Below are 21,815 nucleotides of genomic sequence, written 5' to 3' on the forward strand. Positions count from 1 at the left end.
TGAGAATTTCTGTATGCCTTGCTGCAGTCAACCAGCCCATTGTCAAAATCACTGTCACACTGAGACTGAAGGAATTCTAAGCAAAGAACTATGCTAGTTAAAATCCAAGTTAGTTATATAGGGAAATAAAATATTAAGGGTGTTCCCCCCCCCCATGAAGTATGATGCTGGTTGTTGAAATTTAATGTTATTTTCCTTGGTTGTATCAGTTTTGATCTTCCCATCAGTTCTCCCAGAGTCACTTGACAGATATTTTGTTTTGTTTTTAAGGAAAAGCAACATGTCCAGAAAAAAAGGAAGCTCACTTACATGGATATGGACTGGTCCACTTCCAGGAGAGATGATTTTAAAAGTCTGAGGTAACTATACAGACACCAAAGACAATGGTGTCCATTGTTTCCAATGTTTCCAACATTTGACACCCTCAGGTTAATTTGGTAATCTCAGTCTAAGCTGATAAACACAAAAGTTTCACAAGACCAAATGTGTCACCCAACCTGAATCCAGTACTTGAAATCTAAGAGAGTCAGCAGTGTTGCCAGGCCCGTTCTTGCTGTTTCACTGGTGGTTTACGCAGGTATGTGCAGAGTTGGCATTCACCTTGCAGCAGCACAAGTGCAGTCTACACAAATAAAATGAACAGCCAGTCTAACGTGAAGTCATCGATACAGATTACATGCTATGAGGACTGAATAGCAATTGCTATATGTGTGCGTGTGCATATACAGTTGTTATACATTTTCAGATATCTGTAACTTCTGGGATTTTTAGATTTAGCCCAAATAGGAAGCTCTTAGCCCTGTAAAATTTATCTGGCTAGATGACCCTGGAATCAATGGTGCTAAAACCGCATCAGAGGTATTTCAAAATTCATTGTATTTTATGAACACTTGTATACATTGTATTTTATGAACATTTGTAAATATTGATACTTTGTATCCTTAAGACTTTTTGGGAGTTTCCTTTTTTTTTTTTAAAAAAAAACACATTAGAAATAACATTTAAGAGTTACTATTTATCAGCTATTTAGCTAAAAATACAGTATAAAGTTCCCAATAGTTCATTACGCTGTCCTAGTATAGATGCAGAACTCCACGAGAATACTATATAGCACAGCCACCCTCACCCATGTCCCCCAGAAATGTAAAGCAGAGCTCCCAGACGTTCTCTGAAGACCCTCCAGGAGGCTCTTCCAGGTGTTTGCTGTTGCAAAAGAGGATAGTTTTGTACCATTTCTCCTCCTTGAGGTATCTTTCCTTAACGGTTTCTTTTATCCATTAATCCTATGGATGTCTTTACTTAACATTCTGATTTGGGTTTTGGAGTTGCTAATTGCTTTTGCTTTGTAATGAGGGCCTGTCTGACTGGAGGCTGACACACATGCTAATGGTTCTATCACTTAATTGTAGAAGACTCTGGATAAAATCTAGGAATCAGATAGAAAGCTGACTGGTGGTGTTTATAAGGTGACTAAGCATAAAAGCCAAGAGGGCCTCATATCAAGGGGAAAAAAAAAAAATCAAATGGGCTATGACACTTCCCTAAATGCTGTGGTCATAATTCCAAAACCAGGTAGCTGCCTGAATTGTGAATAGATTCTATGAATAGGTTTACACAATTTTGTAAATAGAATGCTGAAGAGTTTTGAGCAAGGTTGTCTGGTGAGGTGGAAAATGGAAAGAGCTAAAAGATAACAACAGATATTTAAAGGAAAAAACCCTGCTACCTTATGTTTCTGTTTGGAAAAAGTAATACATATAAAGATATGGATAATCTTCTAAAAGTATAGCAATTTCCTTTTTGCACATGTATCTAGTATATTTTCTAGGGGATGAGAGGATGGGTAGGAAAGAGAAAGAACTAGGTAAATTTCTTGACTTAAAAATGTGTGAGCCATTATGATTAATAGGAAAGATACAGGGGCATGGGGGTTTTCCTACTGTAACACATTTATTTTTCTGTTTCCAAAGAAGTTACATAAAGTTATGACAGATGTCTTAGAATACTATGAGTTCTCATAATATGAAGACTAGATGCAAATTAAAACAGAAAACATACTAAAATGAAATCCCTTAAGTTCTTCAGGAAATCATAATTTTCACTTTTCTTGAAGACATATTTATGTTTATTTCAATATTGCTTTCTTAAATAGAAGAATATTTATTATTGCCTAAATGTCTAGAAATTTGTGAAAATCTGTGCTGTTAAAAAAAAAAAAGGAGAAACTCCAGTAGCCCAAGACAATTTTATTTTTTAATTGTGAAATTGTGATTAATCTCAGTATAAATTAGTTGAATATAATCTGAGTCAGGAAGTAAAGTTTATTAATTTGAGCAAGTCTACCTTAAGTCAGGAAAGTTAGTAATATTAGAACACTGATCTGTATTTTGTTGTTAACCATTAAAAATATGAACAACATTCCTATTTTAAATGGCACGTGTTTAGCAAGAAGATAACCCAAGCATTAGTGTAAGAGTATTGTAATAGTCTTTCATTTCCATTCAGGTGATGAGCAAGAATGAGTCTCTTTTTTCCCCAGTATGAAGCATTCCCAGAACACGACGTTGCAACTTGTGCTGCTTCCTTATGGTCTATTCTCTTAGAAGAAACCTTCAGCCTCTCAGATTTTCTCTCAAGGGTGAAAAAAATGCTTGGTAGCTAAAGGTATGGCAGATACACATATCTGTTGGGGTGTGTGTGTGTGTGTGCATGTGCTGTGAGGAAAAAGAAAGCCACAAAGCCACCAAAACCGGTCATGTTGTAATTCACAGGAAGGAAATACTACGTCACATGATGTAAAAAGAAAAAAAAAAACAAAACCAAAAAAACCCCACTTATCACGCGGTTGAGCGTTTCCTTCCTATGTTTTAAACAACTGCTAGAAGGATTTGGTAACAGAAGCTGTGGGGCAAGGAGGACAAGACTGGAAGAAGTAATTTAAATACACCCGAGGAAGGTGTCTATGCAGGAAAATACAAATAAATACAAAATTAAAAGCACCCCGAGAAGCGTTCCAAAGCATAAGCGGAGCCGGACCCCTCGGGGGGAGATGAGCGTCGGGGCGGGGCCGTAGCGCCTCGCGCGGGCCCGGATTGGTCGGATTTTGCCGCAGACCCGCGGGCCGCGCGTAGGGACGGGACCGGGCCGGGGGCACCGCAGCCCGAAAACGCGGCCCCGGGGCCGCCGCCCCCGCTCCTGCCACCGGCGGAGAACCAGAGCTGCCTCGGAACAGTCACCCGCGCGGGGGGGGGGGGGGCGGGACGGGAAAGGAGCGAAAAGAGGCGCAGGCTGACGGCGGGCAGGGGCGGCGGGGAGGGAGCCCAGCCCCGCACGCGACAGGCAGAGACGGCGGCCGCGTCCCGGGGGCCAGTGGTGGGGAAAGCGCCTCGACCGCCGTCTCGCGGGAGGCCCGCGCGGGGGCCGCCCGGGGGTGGTGGGCGGGGGAAAGGGCGGAGACTGCGGCCGAGCCCCCGCCTCCGCGCCTCCCGCCGCAGTCCTCAACCAGGTCGGCTCCCGGGGAATATACCAAGGCTCCGCGGCGCTCGCTGCGTGCAGTGCGGGGCTGCAGGGAGCGCTACGATGTCCGGCAGAGGTAAAGGCGGGAAGGGGCTCGGCAAGGGCGGCGCCAAGCGTCACCGCAAGGTGCTGCGCGACAACATCCAGGGCATCACCAAGCCGGCCATCCGGCGCCTGGCCCGGCGCGGCGGCGTGAAGCGCATCTCGGGGCTCATCTACGAGGAAACGCGCGGCGTGCTGAAGGTCTTTCTGGAGAACGTGATCCGCGACGCCGTCACCTACACCGAGCACGCCAAGAGGAAGACGGTCACGGCCATGGACGTGGTCTACGCCCTCAAGCGCCAGGGACGCACCCTCTACGGCTTCGGCGGCTAAAGTCGGTCGCAAAACTTTCACTGTCAAAAACACCAAGGCTCTTTTCAGAGCCACCCACAAATGTCACAACGGGAGCTGTTTATTACTCGAAAAAGTTGTTTGTATCTCGGAAGTACCCGTTTTAATTAATACATTAGACGAAAAATATTTTACATTTGTAATTGCAGCTCTTTCCAGGACAGCATGGGGGCTCTTAAAAGAGCCGTTTAGGTCATGGTTTAAAAACAGTTTTACTTGGAGCTGGTGTACTTGGTGACAGCCTTGGTGCCCTCGGAGACGGCGTGCTTGGCCAGCTCGCCGGGCAGCAGGAGCCGCACGGCCGTCTGGATCTCCCGCGAGGTGATGGTGGAGCGCTTGTTGTAGTGCGCCAGGCGCGAGGCCTCGCCGGCGATGCGCTCGAAGATGTCGTTGACGAAGGAGTTCATGATACTCATGGCTTTGGATGAGATGCCCGTGTCGGGGTGCACCTGCTTCAGCACCTTGTACACGTAGATCGAGTAGCTCTCCTTCCTTGCTCTCTTTCGCTTCTTGTCACCCTTCTTCTGCGTCTTGGTAACGGCCTTCTTAGAGCCTTTTTTCGGTGCTGGAGCAGATTTCGCCGGCTCAGGCATCCTTAAAAGTTTCTTTCCAAGATCTTCACTGTACCTCAATAACATCGAAAATGGCGCCTGCCCCCCTTATTTATAAGGGCGTTATGCAAATTAGAGGATTGTAATTGTTCCATTCCTATTGGACTAAAAAATACGAACGTAATTTCAGGCACTTCCTTCCTGTAACCGTCCCGGTTAGGCGCTGCATCTACATAATTATTGTGCTTTGCAGTTACAGTGATGGCGATATTGCTTTTGCTAGCGGAAATAATTACCTAAATACATAATGAAAACTTCACTGACTTTACATTTTGTATTGAGTTTATTTAAAACGTCTCATGCTACTACTGTGGGCATTTTGCAGTACTCGGGCTTTTTTATGGACGTTTAGAGACATACTTTGGAGATTTTAAATTGTGGAAATATTAGTGATTCTGAAGTGTTTTAACGATACAAATATCAGCCTTTGAAGCTCAAATTCAGCAATAAACAGCTCCCGTTGTGACATTTGTGGGTGGCTCTGAAAAGAGCCTTGGTGTTTTTGACAGTGAAAGTTTTGCGACCGACTTTAGCCGCCGAAGCCGTAGAGGGTGCGTCCCTGGCGCTTGAGGGCGTAGACCACGTCCATGGCCGTGACCGTCTTCCTCTTGGCGTGCTCGGTGTAGGTGACGGCGTCGCGGATCACGTTCTCCAGAAAGACCTTCAGCACGCCGCGCGTTTCCTCGTAGATGAGCCCCGAGATGCGCTTCACGCCGCCGCGCCGGGCCAGGCGCCGGATGGCCGGCTTGGTGATGCCCTGGATGTTGTCGCGCAGCACCTTGCGGTGACGCTTGGCGCCGCCCTTGCCGAGCCCCTTCCCGCCTTTACCTCTGCCGGACATCGTAGCGCTCCCTGCAGCCCCGCACTGCACGCAGCGAGCGCCGCGGAGCCTTGGTATATTCCCCGGGAGCCGACCTGGTTGAGGACTGCGGCGGGAGGCGCGGAGGCGGGGGCTCGGCCGCAGTCTCCGCCCTTTCCCCCGCCCACCACCCCCGGGCGGCCCCCGCGCGGGCCTCCCGCGAGACGGCGGTCGAGGCGCTTTCCCCACCACTGGCCCCCGGGACGCGGCCGCCGTCTCTGCCTGTCGCGTGCGGGGCTGGGCTCCCTCCCCGCCGCCCCTGCCCGCCGTCAGCCTGCGCCTCTTTTCGCTCCTTTCCCGTCCCGCCCCCCCCCCCCCGCGCGGGTGACTGTTCCGAGGCAGCTCTGGTTCTCCGCCGGTGGCAGGAGCGGGGGCGGCGGCCCCGGGGCCGCGTTTTCGGGCTGCGGTGCCCCCGGCCCGGTCCCGTCCCTACGCGCGGCCCGCGGGTCTGCGGCAAAATCCGACCAATCCGGGCCCGCGCGAGGCGCTACGGCCCCGCCCCGACGCTCATCTCCGCTTGCGCCCGCGGGGACCCGCCGCGGGCCGCTCCCAGGGCCACGCTTCCTTTGTTCGCTTCGGCCGTGACGCCTCCGCGTTTTACTTTGCCTACACGGACACCACGCTCCCGAGAGCTGCCCCCTCCTCCGTGCCGCCCTGGGGACCGGGCCCCGAGCGTTCAGCGCTTTCATGTCGGCACGGAGCGACGTGCAGGTCGGTGCCAGAGGGAGCGAGGCGCCAGACGGCAGGAAAAATGGTCAGTGCGGGGCTGCGGTGGCAAGCGCTGAGACCTGACGTTCCTGTGAAGGCGACTCAGAGCAGCTGCTCGGGTCCACCTTTCTGCCCTTCAGCCAAGCCCCAGCCCAGCAGCGCGGTCCCACGGGCAGCGTTGGCCGCAGGACGCCGGGCTCGCTCCCGGCAGATGCCGGCCACTGATACAGACGCCTGCTCGCTACCGCGCAGCTGGATCCAGTGAGCACAAGAAAACATTGCGGACATTACCAACCAGATGTCTGTATGACATCTGAGAAACGAACAATAACCAATTTTTTTTTATATATATGAGGGATCCAGAAATTTTACTGTGTATTTCACACTTTTGCTAACAAACCTTGCATCCATGCTACTTACAGTAGGTTGGACTGTATTTGTAAAATGAATGAATAAATACTGAAAGAGTCATGAGGCTATATTTTAAATGTCTTAAGATTTTAAATGTTGCTTACACAGAAAAGAAGAAACATGGCTATGGTACTTGATAATTGTTGTCTTATTAGTATTTTGTGCACTTCAAGTATGTCTACCGTTTTAAAAATTATTGATATCCTTTTAAATTTGTACAGCTGTTTATGTAATTTCATTCCTGAACATAATTTACAGAATTTAGGCAACATGTCCAGAATATTTCTTTGCAGAATATATTCCCTAAATTCAGGGGAAAATGTGATTGAGATATTCATGTAGTAACTTACAGGTGTCCAAAACTGTACAAGACTTTGTTATGATTATAATTATCACTGTCAATTACATTTTTATTCAAACTGTTATTTTAAAGGAATTAAAGAGTTACCACTCAAATATATACAAAATGAGCAGGCAAAACTGGCTTCAATTTATATTATGTTCAATTTTTGACTGAACAGAATGAACTGAAACTGTTTATAGACTAACTGGAAGGTTTGTCACTAGTGGACCTGCCAGGCTGGTGCCTAACGTGACCATTTGTCTCCACAAAGTCTGCTTTGTTCTTTATACCTGAAGATCTGTGGATAGATACATTTTCTGAGGCAGTTATAAACAACTTTCTGAATACTAAAGAAACACTAAAAGGTTTTGTGTAATTCCTTTAGGCTATCAGGATCACAATTTCTTCATAACTCTTCCTAAGTGCAGGGTGACTATCCTAGTGTAACTTTTCACTCTAGCAGTATAACCATTGGAAAACTTGGAAAATCATCTTCCAAAGTGTCCTGTCAGAAGTGGGTGATGCAGAGGCTGAGACCAGTAGTTCATAGATTAATTAACTACAAATCTCTTTCCCCAAAGTGTGGAGCACATTTGATATAATTTAATATATGCCTTCTAGAAGTCTGCCTTGCCTGTAGATTGCTACAGGTGGCCACAGAGATGTTTTCCAGGTGTTTGTAAGTGACATACTCAGTTTTCTCACGGACCAGAGGGTCGTCTTAAACAAAAATAATTAAAGCAGAAAGAAAATTTTGCTGATGAGTATAATCCCTAATGAAGATGCTTTTACTGTTAAATGGAGACAATAATTATTATTTGGATCAAAGTTTAGAATCCAATCCCTAGATCATAGGTACGACATTTTCCTCATGAGTTTGGACGCATAGTACTAAGAGTTAAAAGAGAAAGGAAACCTTTCCAAAATTCTGTTTCATTTAAGAAAAACCCCAAAACCTGTAGCATTTCAAGTGTGCTTTAATTAGGACAGTTGCCCTAGTTCTTCATTAAACTATAATGAGGAAATTGCATTTGTTTGTTGCAGTAAGGCAACATCTCACCATGACTGCAAAAGAAAGTACATAATTAGTAAAAAAATCATCACATCAGTGTATTATATCCAACTGCAAATTTGCTCTTAATTTTCTTGAGAGGTTATACAGCAATTTAAATCCATATCTGTATCTGCTACAACTGTAATAATAAGATGCAAACTAATCTAAGATCTTCTTAGTAAATACGTTATTCCTAACACTGCAAACAGTAAAGGTGAAAAGTTATAGAAAATCCTTTCATCTTTTTAACTACTCAATTCTAAAGGTTTTGATATATAGACTGAGATTAGAGTTATCCCTAAACATAACCATAATCTATAACATTTGAAGGAGCTTGGTTAGAGGTTTTTTTTCCATCACAAGTTCTTTAGAATGTGAAGGTATATTGGAACCCAGTGATACAGCTAAGGCACTATATGGTATGGATTTCCTCTTTATTACCATTTGTTGTATATGCAAATGAGAGAAAGTTCATTTATTTAAACTTGCTTTGCTATATTCCTTCACCCAGTGGAATGTGCTTGAAAGCAAAGTCTTTAATACCAGTAGGTTTGCCAGCACTCTTATCACATAATCCATCTGACTTATTTACATTTGAGGCCTCATCAGTGTGATGGCAGCACAGAGTTCACAACAGGTACAACTACTAGTGGCTAAGAACAAAAATACGGAATGTTAATAAGTGGACCTAAGTATCACAGAGAGTGAAACTCTTGTTACTAAGGTGAGCACAGTAGTGAGTGAAATAAGTGTTTAGAACGAAATTCTGAAGAAAATAATTTCTGGTCAGATGACAAGAAGAATTTGGAGAGATATGCTGAACTTACCTCCACACTCAGGGAAGGGCAGGACCCTCTCCTGTAGTACCAACTTTGATTTCCACATATAGGGAGTTTGTTCAGAGAAATCCCACTCCTGGATACAGATACCCCCACCCCATGAGCTTTCTCTGGAATTCCTGTGCTTTGATCTAGAGTTGCATGCTTGTGGCCCAGAAAGCAAATCATATCCTGGGCTGCATAAAAAGCAGAACAGCCAGGAGGTCAAAGGAGGTGATTCTCCCCTTTTACTCCACCCTTGTGAGACCCCCACCTGCAGTAGTGTATTCAGCTCTGGGTCCCCAGCACAAGGAAGACATGGACCTGTTGGAGTGGGTCCAGAGAAAGGCCACAAAAATGATCAGAGGGCTGGAGCACGTCTCCTGTGAAGAAAAACTGGAAGAGTTGGGGCTGTTCAGCCTGGGGAAAAGCAGGCTCTGTGGAGACCTTATTGCAGCCTTGCAATATAGAAACATGGGGAGAGACTTTTTACCAAGGCAGGTAGAAAGACAGGTGACAGGACAATGGGCAACAGTTTTAAACTAAGAGAGTAGATTTAGACTGGATATAAGGAAGACATTGTTTGCAATGAGGGTGGTGAGACACTGGAACAGGTTGCCTGGAGAATTTGTGAATGCCCCGTTCCTGGAAGTGTTCAAAGTGAGGTTGTATGGGGCTTTGAGCAATCTGATCTAGTGGAAGATGTCCCTGCCCATGGCAGGGGGGCTAGACTAGATGATCTTTGATGGTCTCTTCCAACCCAAACCATTCTATGATTGAGATCTTCTGACACACACATATGCAGGGATCTGTTCTGGAAACTAAACACAGAAGACTTGTGCATATTAAAACAGTTTTTATATCATCACAGTTTTTCAGTAAGAGAAGTATAAGTGCAGGAGATATGCAGCTGCAGCTATTGATCAATAAAACAGCATAATGGAAACATTACAACTCTAAATGTATGCACTAGCAAGCAGAACCTTAGGCACAGATATTGTCAACATATCAGAATAGTCTAGTGCTCCAGACAGCTATCTTCCTTTGTTTCTCTCCACATATGATCACCAATGACCCTCTTTGGCCATTATACAGTCCTACTTAAAAAGCCTCTCTGCTACAGCTTGGGAGTGGGAAGGCACAGGGGATAGTATCTTACTATAGGTGGTATTTTCCTTCCTCCAAGACCAGAGCCTTCCTTCTTCTCTCCAGGGGATGGGGAGGGCAGAGGTGCTGCACAGGTGGGAGGTATAGACTCAATGCAGTGTGCTGCAGACCATCAGGTACAGCTTCTGGGAACATCCTAGCAAGAGAAATAATCTAGACAGTCTTTCTGAATTTGTAACAGTGAATCTAAAGAGCTTTAACATTGTGCTTTTGAGTGATACTTGTGCTAACAATATAGGATATTAATTCAAATAACATTGCCCACTTAACTGATGCAACAACAGGAATAGCTAAACTCAATAAGGGAATTTAAGAGTGTCAAGCTTGAAAATACCAGTTAAACTGAGAATACAATAGTGCTGGTAAGGAGTTTCTTCTAAACAGAAGGATGCTACATTGTTGCTTTACAGTACAGGTCTGACTAGTTAAGGATCTAGATCAAAATGAGCCCTTTCCCCTAAAGCACTTCTCATTTCGTTTGTAGATAATGAATCGTTTAGGTTGGAACAGACCTTTAAGATCAAGTCCAACCCCCAACAGAATTAAGCCACAGGGAAGCTTTACATCTTTTAAAGAACAAAGGCCTACAAAGGAAGCATCCATTTCTTCATTCTTAGATGTTGCTACATGGGTTTGGAATGGTCTCCTGTTTACTTTCACGCTTGCATAGCTTTTCTTCCTGTCCTGCTTGTCTTTTAGCCACCCCCCCTCCCGTATTTCACACCATAAGTAGCCTGTAAAGTCATGAAAGTTGAACCAATTCAACATTAGGAACATTTTACCAACCCTGTTACAAGAAGTACACAAAAGAACCAAACTATAAAAAGTATAATTAACCATTCTTTCACTAAGAATGAGTTAGAAAGGAAATACATCACCTTTCTCAGGTAGAAACCAGAAGTTTTAAGGCGTTGCCACAAAACAAATTTAGCTCCATAACAAAAGGCTGCATGCAAGAAACAGTACCAAAGCACTTTTCTAAACAAAGTAACACAACTCTTTTCTGGCTGTGTGGGTGGCTCTGAAAAGAGCCTTTGGGTTACAATGTCGTGAAAAATCTAAGCAGCTTTGCTCGCTAAACTCATTTGCTTTTAGCCTTATGGCTCTCAGTCTTCTTGGGCAGCAGCACAGCCTGGATGTTGGGCAGCACCCCGCCCTGCGCGATGGTCACCTTGCCCAGCAGCTTGTTGAGCTCCTCATCGTTGCGGATGGCCAGCTGCAGGTGGCGGGGGATGATGCGCGTCTTCTTGTTGTCGCGGGCCGCGTTGCCCGCCAGCTCCAGGATCTCGGCCGTCAGGTACTCCAGCACGGCCGCCATGTAGACGGGAGCTCCAGCCCCCACCCGCTCCGCGTAGTTACCTTTCCGGAGGAGGCGGTGAACACGGCCCACGGGGAACTGCAGCCCGGCCCGCGATGAGCGCGACTTGGCTTTAGCTCGTACTTTACCTCCCTGCTTCCCGCGACCAGACATGCTTTAGGCGCACAACAAAATCTAGAACTTCCTAGCACGAAGCGAAATCAAGAAAATCATACTGCCGCAACGCCTCTTCCCATTTTATCCCTTCCTGTGCGGGATGAGCGCTTGGTGATTGGGTGGAAGCAGTCGTTGCTTATACGACCAATGAGAAGACGGATCGTATGGTGACCAATCAGAGAAAGACACTCCCCCGTGCGGAAATGTCCAATCACATTGTACGACTTAGGTGTCTGGTATTTGCATAACAGCCCTATAAATAGAGGGCGCCGCGGCCATTTTAGCTCGGTACTCTTCGGAGTAAGAATAAAAACGCTCTTAAAATGCCTGAGCCGGCTAAGTCCGCCCCCGCGCCCAAGAAGGGCTCTAAGAAGGCGGTGACCAAGACGCAGAAGAAAGGCGACAAAAAGCGCAAGAAGAGCCGCAAGGAGAGCTACTCGATCTACGTGTACAAGGTGCTGAAGCAGGTGCACCCCGACACGGGCATCTCGTCCAAAGCCATGGGCATCATGAACTCCTTCGTCAACGACATCTTCGAGCGCATCGCCGGCGAGGCCTCGCGCCTGGCGCACTACAACAAGCGCTCCACAATCACCTCGCGGGAGATCCAGACGGCCGTGCGGCTCCTGCTGCCCGGCGAGCTGGCCAAGCACGCCGTCTCCGAGGGCACCAAGGCCGTCACCAAGTACACCAGCTCCAAGTAGAGCGTCTCAGACTGTCAGTTTTAACCCAAAGGCTCTTTTAAGAGCCACCCACATACTCCCTGAAAGAGCTTTAACACAACAGTATTCGGTGTTTCTAGGTGTGAAAGTGTACCTAAGAAACGGTAAATACGATTTGAAATAAATTGTTAAATCTTATCATTAGAGCTTGCAAAAATGAATAATCTTATTCTGAAGTGCTTGATAAAAATACTCGAATATATTAACTATTTAATGACTTAATGTTCCAATACTTTTTCAATAAATGTAAGCCGTATTGTTAAGCTTTTTTACGGTAGAGATGTAAGATGCAGAACATTGTACCACACACTTCATTATAAATAAATACATATAGCTTGTAATAGCTACATTAACACCCACCCCCAAAAAAGGGGATGAGGGGAAAGAAAACGACACTAATCACTTTTTTTCATAGCTTTCCCCGGATAGTCTAATCTTAAAAATATTCCATTCTGTATGAGAACACAGGAAGCAGCAGCCTTGTAGATCAGAAGATTAGGAGAAGCGAGGACACCTCTGAGACGGAGTAGACGCTTTGGGAGGACGGGTTGTACGGGGACGGACGGCCCCTGGATCACCAGCCAGAGCGGGCAGCGCTCCCTCTCCCGTTGGCAGCGCGGGCTTTTCGAAATTTTCTAATTCTCCAATCAGCGGCTGCGGCTTCTCCAATCAGCCAATCACAAGCGGCCACAGGCTGAGCTCCAGGAGTCACCGGTGCCACGGGGATCTCCGCGCCTCTCCACCTCTCCGCTCCTACCGGGTGCGGCAGCCCCGGGCACAAAGCGCTCTGCTCGCAGCGCCTTAGGACGGCGGCTCGGCAGAGCTCCTGCCGATATGGCTGCACCGCCACCCGGCCGGCAGGGTGCGGGAGAGGACCGCTTACCCGACCACCCGCCCCGTACAGCCCCTTCTCAAAGATCAGGTCGGTGAAATCACGCAGAAGTTAAGACGTGCCCCACGACAGCGCTGCCAAGCGGAAAGGTCACTGCCAAGGAAGAGGAGGAGCCGTGCTGACAGTTCCCGGCTGCCGTCACTAAGAGGTGCGGCGGTCGCACCCAGGCGGTTAGGAACCGCGCTGGTTACGGCACCGAAAGAAACCTCCGCGCTCTAAAGCGACACCCGCCCTAAGCAGTCCCTTTAACACATACACCCTCTTGCGGTGCTCAGAAAAAGTCAGCCTTTAGAAAGCGTTTTCGCAGGGAATCTAAACTTTATTTTTCCAAGTCTTAGCGTAACCACGGCCGGAAGTTTAGTGTCCCATCCACTCCACAGGCGAACGTCCCACACGGATAGTGGCGTGTGGTTAGCTCTGCGGCAGGCACGGAGCTCGGCGACGGAATGTATCAGCCCTTTTTCGGACAATAGTGGGTGGCTCTTAAAAGAGCCGTTGGGTTTAAGCATTTCCACTTCAACACTTCACTTCTTGGCCGCCGCCTTCTTCGCCTTAGCTGCTTTGGGCTTGGTCGCCTTGGGTTTGGCTGCTTTGGGCTTCACCGCCTTCGCCTTGGCCGGGCTCTTCGCTGCCGCCGCCGCTTTTTTGGGCTTGGCAGCCTTAGTCGCCTTCTTGGGGCTCTTGGCTGCTTTCTTGGCGGCAGCGGCCGCCGGCTTCTTCGCTTTCTTGGGGCTCTTCTTCACCGCTGCCGCTTTCTTGGGCTTCTTGGCGGCGCTGGCAGGCTTCTTGGCCGCCGGCTTCTTGGGCTTGGCTGCGGCTGCCCGCTTCTTGGGGGCTTTTTCCTTCACTTCTCCAGGCTTTTTACTGAGGCGGAAAGAGCCGGAGGCGCCGGTGCCCTTGGTCTGCACCAGGGTGCCTTTGCTGACGAGACTCTTGAGCCCCAGCTTGATACGGCTGTTATTCTTCTCCACATCGTAGCCGCCGGCGGCCAGCGCCTTCTTGAGCGCGGCGAGGGAGAGTCCCTTGCGCTCCTTGGAGGCGGACACAGCTTTGGTGATCAGCTCGGTGACGCTGGGCCCCGCCGGCTTGCGGGCTTTGGAGCCGCCCGCCGCCTTCTTCGGCTTCTTGGCGGCGGCCTTGGCAGCGGGGGCCGCGACAGCGGGAGCGGCGGCGGGAGCGGTCTCCGACATCGCTGCAGAGACTTCTTCCTAATCAAAAGAAAGTAATTGGGCTACAGTAACCCCGATGCCTGAATTTATAGCGAAGCGGTGATCTGTGATTGGTGCTTTGCAGAGCCCGCCTAACTGTTAGCCAGGAAGAGCTTTTCGTCCTCCGAGTCTGTGTTTCTTCGGAGTTATAAATTCATCTTTTTTGTAAAATGAGTGCCACAAAATCACGCCAGTTTCTTCGGGGAGTGAAGAGAAGACGGTGGACTTTCATTCGGGGGAGTTTCTTGCTGTTGGGACCCCAGATGAGAGAGAAAAGATGTGTTTAATCCCGCGTTGTGAAGCCAGAGAGACCCCGGGAACGGCAAACTTTTGTTTTTCCTTCTAAATTAAAATAAAATCCGTAGATAAAAAGTCTCCCCCATAATGCAGGCTTATTCTTTAGGGGGTTTTCTCCAGATTAGGATAGAAACCGAGGGGGTAGCTTCATTATTTTTGTCGTAAATTGATTTCAAAGAGAAGGAAGTAACACAATTTCATGGCTGAGCTTTGAATATGGATAAAGATTCAGCTCCCTTAACCATATCTTTAACTATTAAGGATACGGTATTTCTACAGAATTTCGTGTTTTGGTAAGATGAGACACCTTCAGAGGAATATATATAGTGTTGAAAAGTGTCTGGAACTTGCCAGCGCCCTGCATTTTTTGTGGTCTTCTGTAGGTGAATAGCAAGTTTTTGATATTTTTACAAATAGTTTGTGTTTATAAAATGAAGCTGTCAATGCCTAGTTAATGCATATAAAATCCGGATAAGGTGCTAGTTTAACGTTTTCTCAGTTACAGCAGTGTATACTGTTATTCTTTAAGACTTACAGAAGCCAGAAGCAGACTTGTAGGGGAAAAATCTCAAACAGGTAGTTTGACATACATATTAGTGTATCAGATGTTACTTAAACATTAATGGAGCCCGCTGAAGCCTCGGTTCTCCCAGATAAGTTAAATAATGTGGAAATCCGGCCTGCGTGAACAGAATGCTTCAGCCTCAAGGTTACCTTTAAATATCTGGACACAGATTGTTGGGGTTTTTTTCTTTTTTTTTTTTATAGGTTTCATAAAACCTGCCATTGTCTTCTTTAAAGGAAAACACCAGTTTAGGTTTTCATCCAAATCCTCAGAATATCAAAATAATTTTCAGACAATCCTCATAAATCAGAATCAGATTTAATTATTATTATTCCACTTAATTATTAAGTCTCACCAAGTGACAACAAAATTAAATTTTTTTTAAGGATTGCTATGATTTCTTTGGGATAATTTTTTATTAAATCAGAAGGCAAAAGCCTCAACTGGCTTTTAATTAAAGAGCAGCCATTTTTTTTTTTTTTCGGTTGAAAAGAACAAATTAAGCTCAAACGTAATATATTGCCCTATTGTACTTTATAAAAATTTGTAATGCAAAACGTCAGTGGGCTATTTCAGCAAAGAAGTGACTCTTCTAGCACGGCTGCATTTGAGCTCTAGAAGACAAGTAGTATGTTGCAAAAGGCCCTGGCATTTATTTTCATACATGAAATGTTGCAGACAATTAAATTATACTTATTAGTAAATAGTTTTAGTTGAAATGAGATAGATTAAAAGGGCAAGGATAAATAAGATGCATTAGAATAACAAAAGTGAAAACAATGAACTGTCACTTTTTCATATTTTCTTTTAGTCCTATTTTTATTTTGTGTGTGCATGCAGGGCAGCTAATAAATACTTTGAAGGAGAGAAGGATATTAAGGAAAAGGTGGAGAAAGGAAAAAATTAGGCTTTTCAGTACCACACAGTAAAAATCAGACTGAAAAGCATACTGAAGTGGGCAGTGAAATTTGCCATGCTTCTCATGAACATGACATCGTTCCCACATAAGCAACTGGACCAAATCCACAGTCGTCATAGGGTTAGGAAACTCAGCCTGGTAACCTGAATGAATGGTAAGAATATTTTTCTGACAAGTAAAAGGGCAGTTACTGGTAGGAAGATGATGGCATCAAGCTTATTTTCCAGGGTAGGTGGACGGAGATGACCATAAAGTGGAATCTGACTGTAAGTGATACAAAAGTCAAAGCTGGGAAGGGCTGTCATCCATCTGGGTCTGTTTAATATATTGCACATTCTTCAGAGAATAAGGACTGAAATAAGCTTAATGTGCCTTAAACTCTGTAGCTTTGACGATTTAGTGTTAGATCTCTACTACTCTGGTTTATTACACTTTAAACTGGTCAGGAAGCTGGGAGTAACTGGGAGTGCACTGTAACCACTGGTGCATGAGTGCAGCTGTAGGCTCAGGGGTGGATCCTCTTCACCAGCTCCATCCCTCACATCCATACCTTTGGGCAAGTTTTCCTTCAAGCTTGCTCTTTGTAAACCTGTTCTCAGTCCACCAGGAGAAAAGAGATTTCCTTCCCTTCCCCCATGAACAGGTTACAGGTTAGAGATAAAGACAGGAGGTAGAAAGAAATGGGAGAAGAGCCCTCAGACCTTGCTCCCTAAGTAGCGGCAGTCACTTGAACACCATCACATTGGGATTCCTGTCTCTGCTCTGTGACAAGTTTTAAAGGGACAAGATCATCTCTGTTTGTGTAAGAAAAGCAGATGACAAAGGTCCTAATCTGAGGATTTCAAGGAGCAGAATTTAGGTCTTCTCCCACTTTTAGTTCTGGATGGGTCCGTGTAGATCTGCATGACTTTAAAAGAGTTCCCTGATCTAGGTGCTTACTATTTTGAGTTGCACTTCTCAAGTTCTTTCTTTTTCCCTAGTAGTCTGAGACACTGGAAGACTTGGCTGCTGGCCTCTGGCATTATGTGTTAACATCCTTTTTTGTAACTATTCCTGAACCATCACAGTGACTCTGTTCTACACAGAGAATTATTCCTGGCCCACTTCTGAGCAGTGAAAATTTTCTTGGTCTTACCAACCATTTCTGCAAAAGGCAATCTGTTTTTTTAATGGATATGAGGTAGTGTGAAAAGGGGAGGCTTTTCTAAGATTAGTTCCTGCCCGCCCCCCCCCCCCCCCCCCCCCCCCCCCGCCCGCCTCAACAATAACTTTTACTAGTTAATTGGATAAAATAAACTTGTCGAAAGCTTTGAACAATTTTCAGGTTTGGATTTCTGGAAATAGCTGTGAGTAACTTGGCCAAAATAACAATTCTCAGTTTTTAAGGAGATCAATCACAATCCACTTTACAAGTAGCACTGATATTGCCCTGGGTGTTTTACAGATATGAGAAAAAGACAAAGCAAAGCAAGCATCCCACCATACAACTTAGCAGATCATTGGTGGAGTATGGAACAGTTTTTCAACCTGACAAAGAATTTTTCTTACTGCCAAGCAGCATTACTTGAAAAAAAAAAAATGTTGAGAGCGAGCTGGTAATAAAAATTGTTTGCAGTTCCCATGTGAAGAGACAAATATTTAAATGTGACTCTTTTATACTAAATTTCAATCAAACAGTAAATATTGAAAGTTCTCCTGTTTTTCCTTTCCAAGCACCCTGTTCAAATCCAGGCTCTGTTTATGTCCTACCCAGGACCTTAAACCAATTCTTATGTCTCCTTAAAATGCATACCCTTACTTCCCCAAAACAGAACTTCATTTCCATGCATCATCACACAACATGCCTTGGCTTCCTTCCTTGACTAGCAGTATAGGTGTTAGTGCAGATCACAGAAGATTTTACAGTGAAAGGATCTTCAAAACAAAAATAGTTCACATATAGCATAAGAAGCCATTCCTAAAACTGTATAGCAGAGAAAACACTTGATTTTTTTTTTTTTTTCCTTATCCAAACAGAAGCTCCACATGAAAGAGAAACAGGTTAGACAGTAGACAAATAGAGGCAGATTAGACATTCAGGCTGCAGAAGAACAGTCTGTATAAGTTGATTAGCCAAATTTAGCTGAAAGTCTACACTCGTTTAATCACAATTACAATTTTTAGCATGGTGAAGACTAGAGAAATGACAAACTTTTAATTGAAGCATGCTATCTTCTTGATAAATAATGATTTTGCAGACATTCAGGTAACCATTCTTAATATTAATAATAAAAACACCATCCCAAGATCAAAAGACATTAGTGAAGTCCCTGGCATGCTGCAACTATATTGACAATACTGATTCAGCAATTGCAAAATTTGTGTAGTAGGGAAGAGTTAAAATGTCAAAAGGCTGTCAGTAGTAAAGAAGCCTGTATCCTTTTAGATATGTACTTCAACTAAGCTAACAAAAATATACTAACAGATATTTCAGTGTTAGGGCAATCCCATCTCCTAAAAAAAAAAGTATCTTGCCTTCTAATCTAATACCTAATCAATAGGTCTTACCCCCACACTCAAAGAAGAGCCAGCTAGAGCAGGGAGACACTACAACATCTCTGGGCAGCCTGTTTCAAAAAATTATTTCTTACGTTTAAGTAGAATTTACTGTGTTTCAGTTTGTGTCCATTGCCTCCTATCCTGGGCAGTACTGCGAAGACTGGTCTGTCTCCTTTACTTCCTCCATCAGGTATCTGAGCACACGGATAAGACTCTGAGACTTCTCTTCTTCTGGTGAAACAGTCTCAGCTCTTTCAACCTTTTCTTCTATGAGTGATGCTCCAGTCTCTTCATCATCTTTGTGACCCTTCTTTGGTCTCACTCCAGCTTTGTCCGTGTCTCTGTTGAACTGTGGAGCCCAGAACTGGGCACAGCACTCCAGATGGGTCTCACCAGTGCTGATTGGAGAGAAACAATAATTTCCCTGAGTACTATTTTGCAAATAATACTTTTCCAGTTTAATTTGTGAAACCTATGTACAGATTAACCCTGAATGGTACTCCTGCCACTTTAAAATTTTGGTAGTTAAATAAAAGTATCTTCAAAATCATTGTTATCTCTCATGCAGTCCTTAGTTTCAAGGCTTGTCAAGACCAGTTTGAGCTAGCCTGATTTGGCTCAGTGATCATATTGTCCATGACTGTGGGACTTGTTAAGGCTAGTTGGAGTCTCAGTGAAACTGCCACTTTAAAAAAATCCCTACATTCTGATGTGATCAAAAGGCAAAAGGTGGGGAGAAGAGACTTTCCTGCCTTCCATAACTGCTAAATACTTGCTAACCAGCAAAAAAGGAGAACTGTGCATTTTAATCAGCCAGCCTCAAAATCTCCATGTCTGTCCAGAAAATGACAGCCTAAAGCATCAAAATATTCCTTCCAGCTTCTGAAAACCTTTGGATTAGAGGTCCTCTTGTGACCAAAATTTACTTCTCTCCACCCATCCCTGGGACTGAGGAACTACCATTATTAGTAGTAGTATTACTACACATAGGAAACTCACCTGTGAGCAGGGTTCTGCTCTACTTTGTTGTGTAGACTAACTCTTTATTGTTTTCAGTTGAAGAAAAAAAGAAAGCAGATAAATGCAGAAAGACAAAGAAATAAAGGGACCTACATGCAAAAGTGTGGAAAAATGTAACCCTACCTGTAACTCTCAGTGAGTGCCTGGAAAAAATTTAAATGTGGTATCTGAGCCTATGTTCCATGCTGTCTGTTCTCCTGTGTGCACCACACAGTCAAATGACAATTTTTTTTTTTTTTTTTTTTTTGTGAGTCAGACTGCAAATACTGATTCAGTCAGAGATGGAAATTGAAACTAAGCCATCAATACAGAAAATCTACATCCTATCCCTTCAGTGGCACTCAGGATGTACATGTTGTAAGATGCCATTTCCTAAGCTGTCAAAGATAGTTCTAGCCCTTCATGCCGAGTGAAGGCAAATAGGGTGCTCAGAGATTACCTGTGATAATACGAAGCAGACCCAGCTATGCATGCAGCCTATACAGCCACTCTGTTACGCTTAAGGTATCTGAAGAATATGGGCAAGAACTAAGCACATAATAAGGCATTTTGGGTTACAGATTTATGCATTGCTCAGGATTATAGACTCAGCACACCCTGGGGAAGGAATACCACATTGATGTTGAGTTGTACTAATTACCAGCTCAGCAAAATTCAAGGAAGATATGAACAAAAACAAGAATTTAGAGTACTCAAAAGAGACATCATTGTGTGAGACATAAGGGAAGAAATTAAAACCATGTTTAAATGGCTTGCTCTAAAATAAACTTTAGGAAGAGTCTCAGTGGAGGATGCAATGTTTCCCTAGAGCTGGCTAATACACTTCAAGTTTTCTCTCTGTTTCATTTTATAAAAGTGTTAGAAGTGAAACTAATAATCAGGAAAACTTGGTCTAGCACAAACAGCCCCCCCCACCCCCAGGTAGAAAGACATATTTAAATGTTTATGATTGTCAGCTATGACCTTAAAATGCTGTGTCAAATAGAGTTCTGCAAGATCAGTCCTAGGCCTGGTATAATTTTATTTATGATCTGAATTATAGTTTACAGGGCTTGTATAGAAGTGCTATGGGTACCAACAAGCAAAGAAATGCTAGAATGATGGAGGACAGTTTATGTATTGAAAAATGCCTGATACATTGGAGACATTGTCTTCAAAAATGTGTAAGATACTTCACCAGAAAAGAAATATATCGGGTTTATAAATATTGGACAGTAGAAGTTGACTAGCATCTGAGTAGATCTGGATCTTCAAGTTACGGTTATAAGTTGACAAGGAATCAACAACAGTATGTTAATAGGTATTAGGAAAGGAACACAATGACAACATCTACAAGACAGATGAAGAAGTTCATCCTCTGTAGTCAGGCATGGTATAGCCTTACTTGGAGTTTTAGGCCTAGTTTTTAGTACTGAACTTTAGGTAATGAGAAGTGAACAATAAGAGAATACACAAAAGAGAGCAACAGTAATTATCAGAGAGGTCTAGAAACTGTTCCCTAATGGAAGAACATATACTATTGAAGTTTCCTGACTCAAAGAGGAGTCTGAAAAATTGAAGTTTCTTCTCAAAAACTTAAAACGTGAAGAAGGAGGAGGTAATCTTTCCTCAGTATACACTATAGGAAATACAAGAACTAATGTTCTTCATCGCAGCAAGTCAGCAGTAAGGAAATAATTTATAATATGGAGTGACACACTAGGAAATGTTACTTGGGAAGATAGTGGGGTCTCCAAGAATCAGCAAGACTGAGCAACTATCAGAAATGTGTTCAGTTGACCTCTGATATCTAGCTGCTGGTAGTTATCACAGAACTATAGAATAGAGAGAATCTGTGTGGACAGGGGAGGAGTGCAGTATGCAATACACTTGGTATTTAGTAAGATTTTTGGAACCATCTCACAGAACATTCTCATTTGGGATCTGAGGGAGTATGGGCAGGATCATCAGGCTGTTAGGTGTTTGAAAATTCTCTGTAGAGCAGTGTCAAAGGGCTGTAGTTAACAACTTAGTGACTGTGGACACTTAGTAAAGAAAAGAATGCCCCAAGGCTGAATGAATACTTGATATTAATTGATGTTTTCAGTAATGATCTGGATGCTAAGAGAGAATGCATCCTTAGCAGGTGTGGATGATACTAAGTTAGGGAGGGTAGACAGAGCCAAAAGTAAAACATTCAATTAAAAGGGACTTTAATAAACTTGAGACATGGACCAAAAGAAATCTTGTGCAGTTTGTTAAAGAGAAGTACAAAGTTCTGTACATGAAGAAGAACAATTACTTGCATCAGCATGGGCTAG

At 44.5% G+C, this 21,815-nt stretch overlaps 6 protein-coding genes across 6 annotated transcripts; 2 read left to right on the forward strand and 4 right to left on the reverse strand.

Annotated features, from left to right (window-relative positions):
• The first annotated feature begins 3,052 nt into the window (after positions 1 to 3,052).
• On the forward strand, positions 3,053 to 3,952 carry LOC141944407 (histone H4). Its single transcript, XM_074870934.1, has one exon. It carries the CDS (start codon positions 3,580 to 3,582, stop codon positions 3,889 to 3,891), a length of 312 nt encoding a protein of 103 aa, XP_074727035.1. The 5' UTR covers positions 3,053 to 3,579; the 3' UTR covers positions 3,892 to 3,952.
• A 123-nt stretch (positions 3,953 to 4,075) lies between these two features.
• Positions 4,076 to 4,577, reverse strand: LOC141944401 (histone H2B 7). Its single transcript, XM_074870927.1, has one exon. It carries the CDS (start codon positions 4,545 to 4,547, stop codon positions 4,122 to 4,124), a length of 426 nt encoding a protein of 141 aa, XP_074727028.1. The 5' UTR covers positions 4,548 to 4,577; the 3' UTR covers positions 4,076 to 4,121.
• Positions 4,578 to 4,784: 207 nt separating this feature from the next.
• On the reverse strand, positions 4,785 to 5,390 carry LOC141944409 (histone H4). The gene has a single exon (XM_074870936.1). It carries the CDS (start codon positions 5,359 to 5,361, stop codon positions 5,050 to 5,052), a length of 312 nt encoding a protein of 103 aa, XP_074727037.1. The 5' UTR covers positions 5,362 to 5,390; the 3' UTR covers positions 4,785 to 5,049.
• Positions 5,391 to 7,801: 2,411 nt separating this feature from the next.
• On the reverse strand, positions 7,802 to 11,457 carry LOC141944404 (histone H2A.J). The gene has a single exon (XM_074870930.1). The coding sequence runs from the start codon at positions 11,349 to 11,351 to the stop codon at positions 10,962 to 10,964; it is 390 nt and encodes a 129-aa protein (XP_074727031.1). The 5' UTR covers positions 11,352 to 11,457; the 3' UTR covers positions 7,802 to 10,961.
• A 155-nt stretch (positions 11,458 to 11,612) lies between these two features.
• Positions 11,613 to 12,417, forward strand: LOC141944406 (histone H2B 1/2/3/4/6). Its single transcript, XM_074870933.1, has one exon. It carries the CDS (start codon positions 11,678 to 11,680, stop codon positions 12,056 to 12,058), a length of 381 nt encoding a protein of 126 aa, XP_074727034.1. The 5' UTR covers positions 11,613 to 11,677; the 3' UTR covers positions 12,059 to 12,417.
• Positions 12,418 to 13,266: 849 nt separating this feature from the next.
• Positions 13,267 to 14,200, reverse strand: LOC141944399 (histone H1.01-like). Its single transcript, XM_074870924.1, has one exon. It carries the CDS (start codon positions 14,156 to 14,158, stop codon positions 13,493 to 13,495), a length of 666 nt encoding a protein of 221 aa, XP_074727025.1. The 5' UTR covers positions 14,159 to 14,200; the 3' UTR covers positions 13,267 to 13,492.
• Between the last annotated feature and the right edge of the window lie 7,615 nt (positions 14,201 to 21,815).

This window comes from Strix uralensis, chromosome 5 (genome assembly GCF_047716275.1).
Source record: "Strix uralensis isolate ZFMK-TIS-50842 chromosome 5, bStrUra1, whole genome shotgun sequence".
Taxonomy (NCBI): domain Eukaryota; kingdom Metazoa; phylum Chordata; class Aves; order Strigiformes; family Strigidae; genus Strix; species Strix uralensis.

Coding starts and splice junctions, on each gene's coding strand:
- LOC141944401 (XM_074870927.1), bottom strand. CDS start 4,547: ATGTTATTGAGGTACAGTGAAGATCTTGGAAAGAAACTTTTAAGGATG.
- LOC141944399 (XM_074870924.1), bottom strand. CDS start 14,158: ATGTCGGAGACCGCTCCCGCCGCCGCTCCCGCTGTCGCGGCCCCCGCT.
- LOC141944409 (XM_074870936.1), bottom strand. CDS start 5,361: ATGTCCGGCAGAGGTAAAGGCGGGAAGGGGCTCGGCAAGGGCGGCGCC.
- LOC141944407 (XM_074870934.1), top strand. CDS start 3,580: ATGTCCGGCAGAGGTAAAGGCGGGAAGGGGCTCGGCAAGGGCGGCGCC.
- LOC141944404 (XM_074870930.1), bottom strand. CDS start 11,351: ATGTCTGGTCGCGGGAAGCAGGGAGGTAAAGTACGAGCTAAAGCCAAG.
- LOC141944406 (XM_074870933.1), top strand. CDS start 11,678: ATGCCTGAGCCGGCTAAGTCCGCCCCCGCGCCCAAGAAGGGCTCTAAG.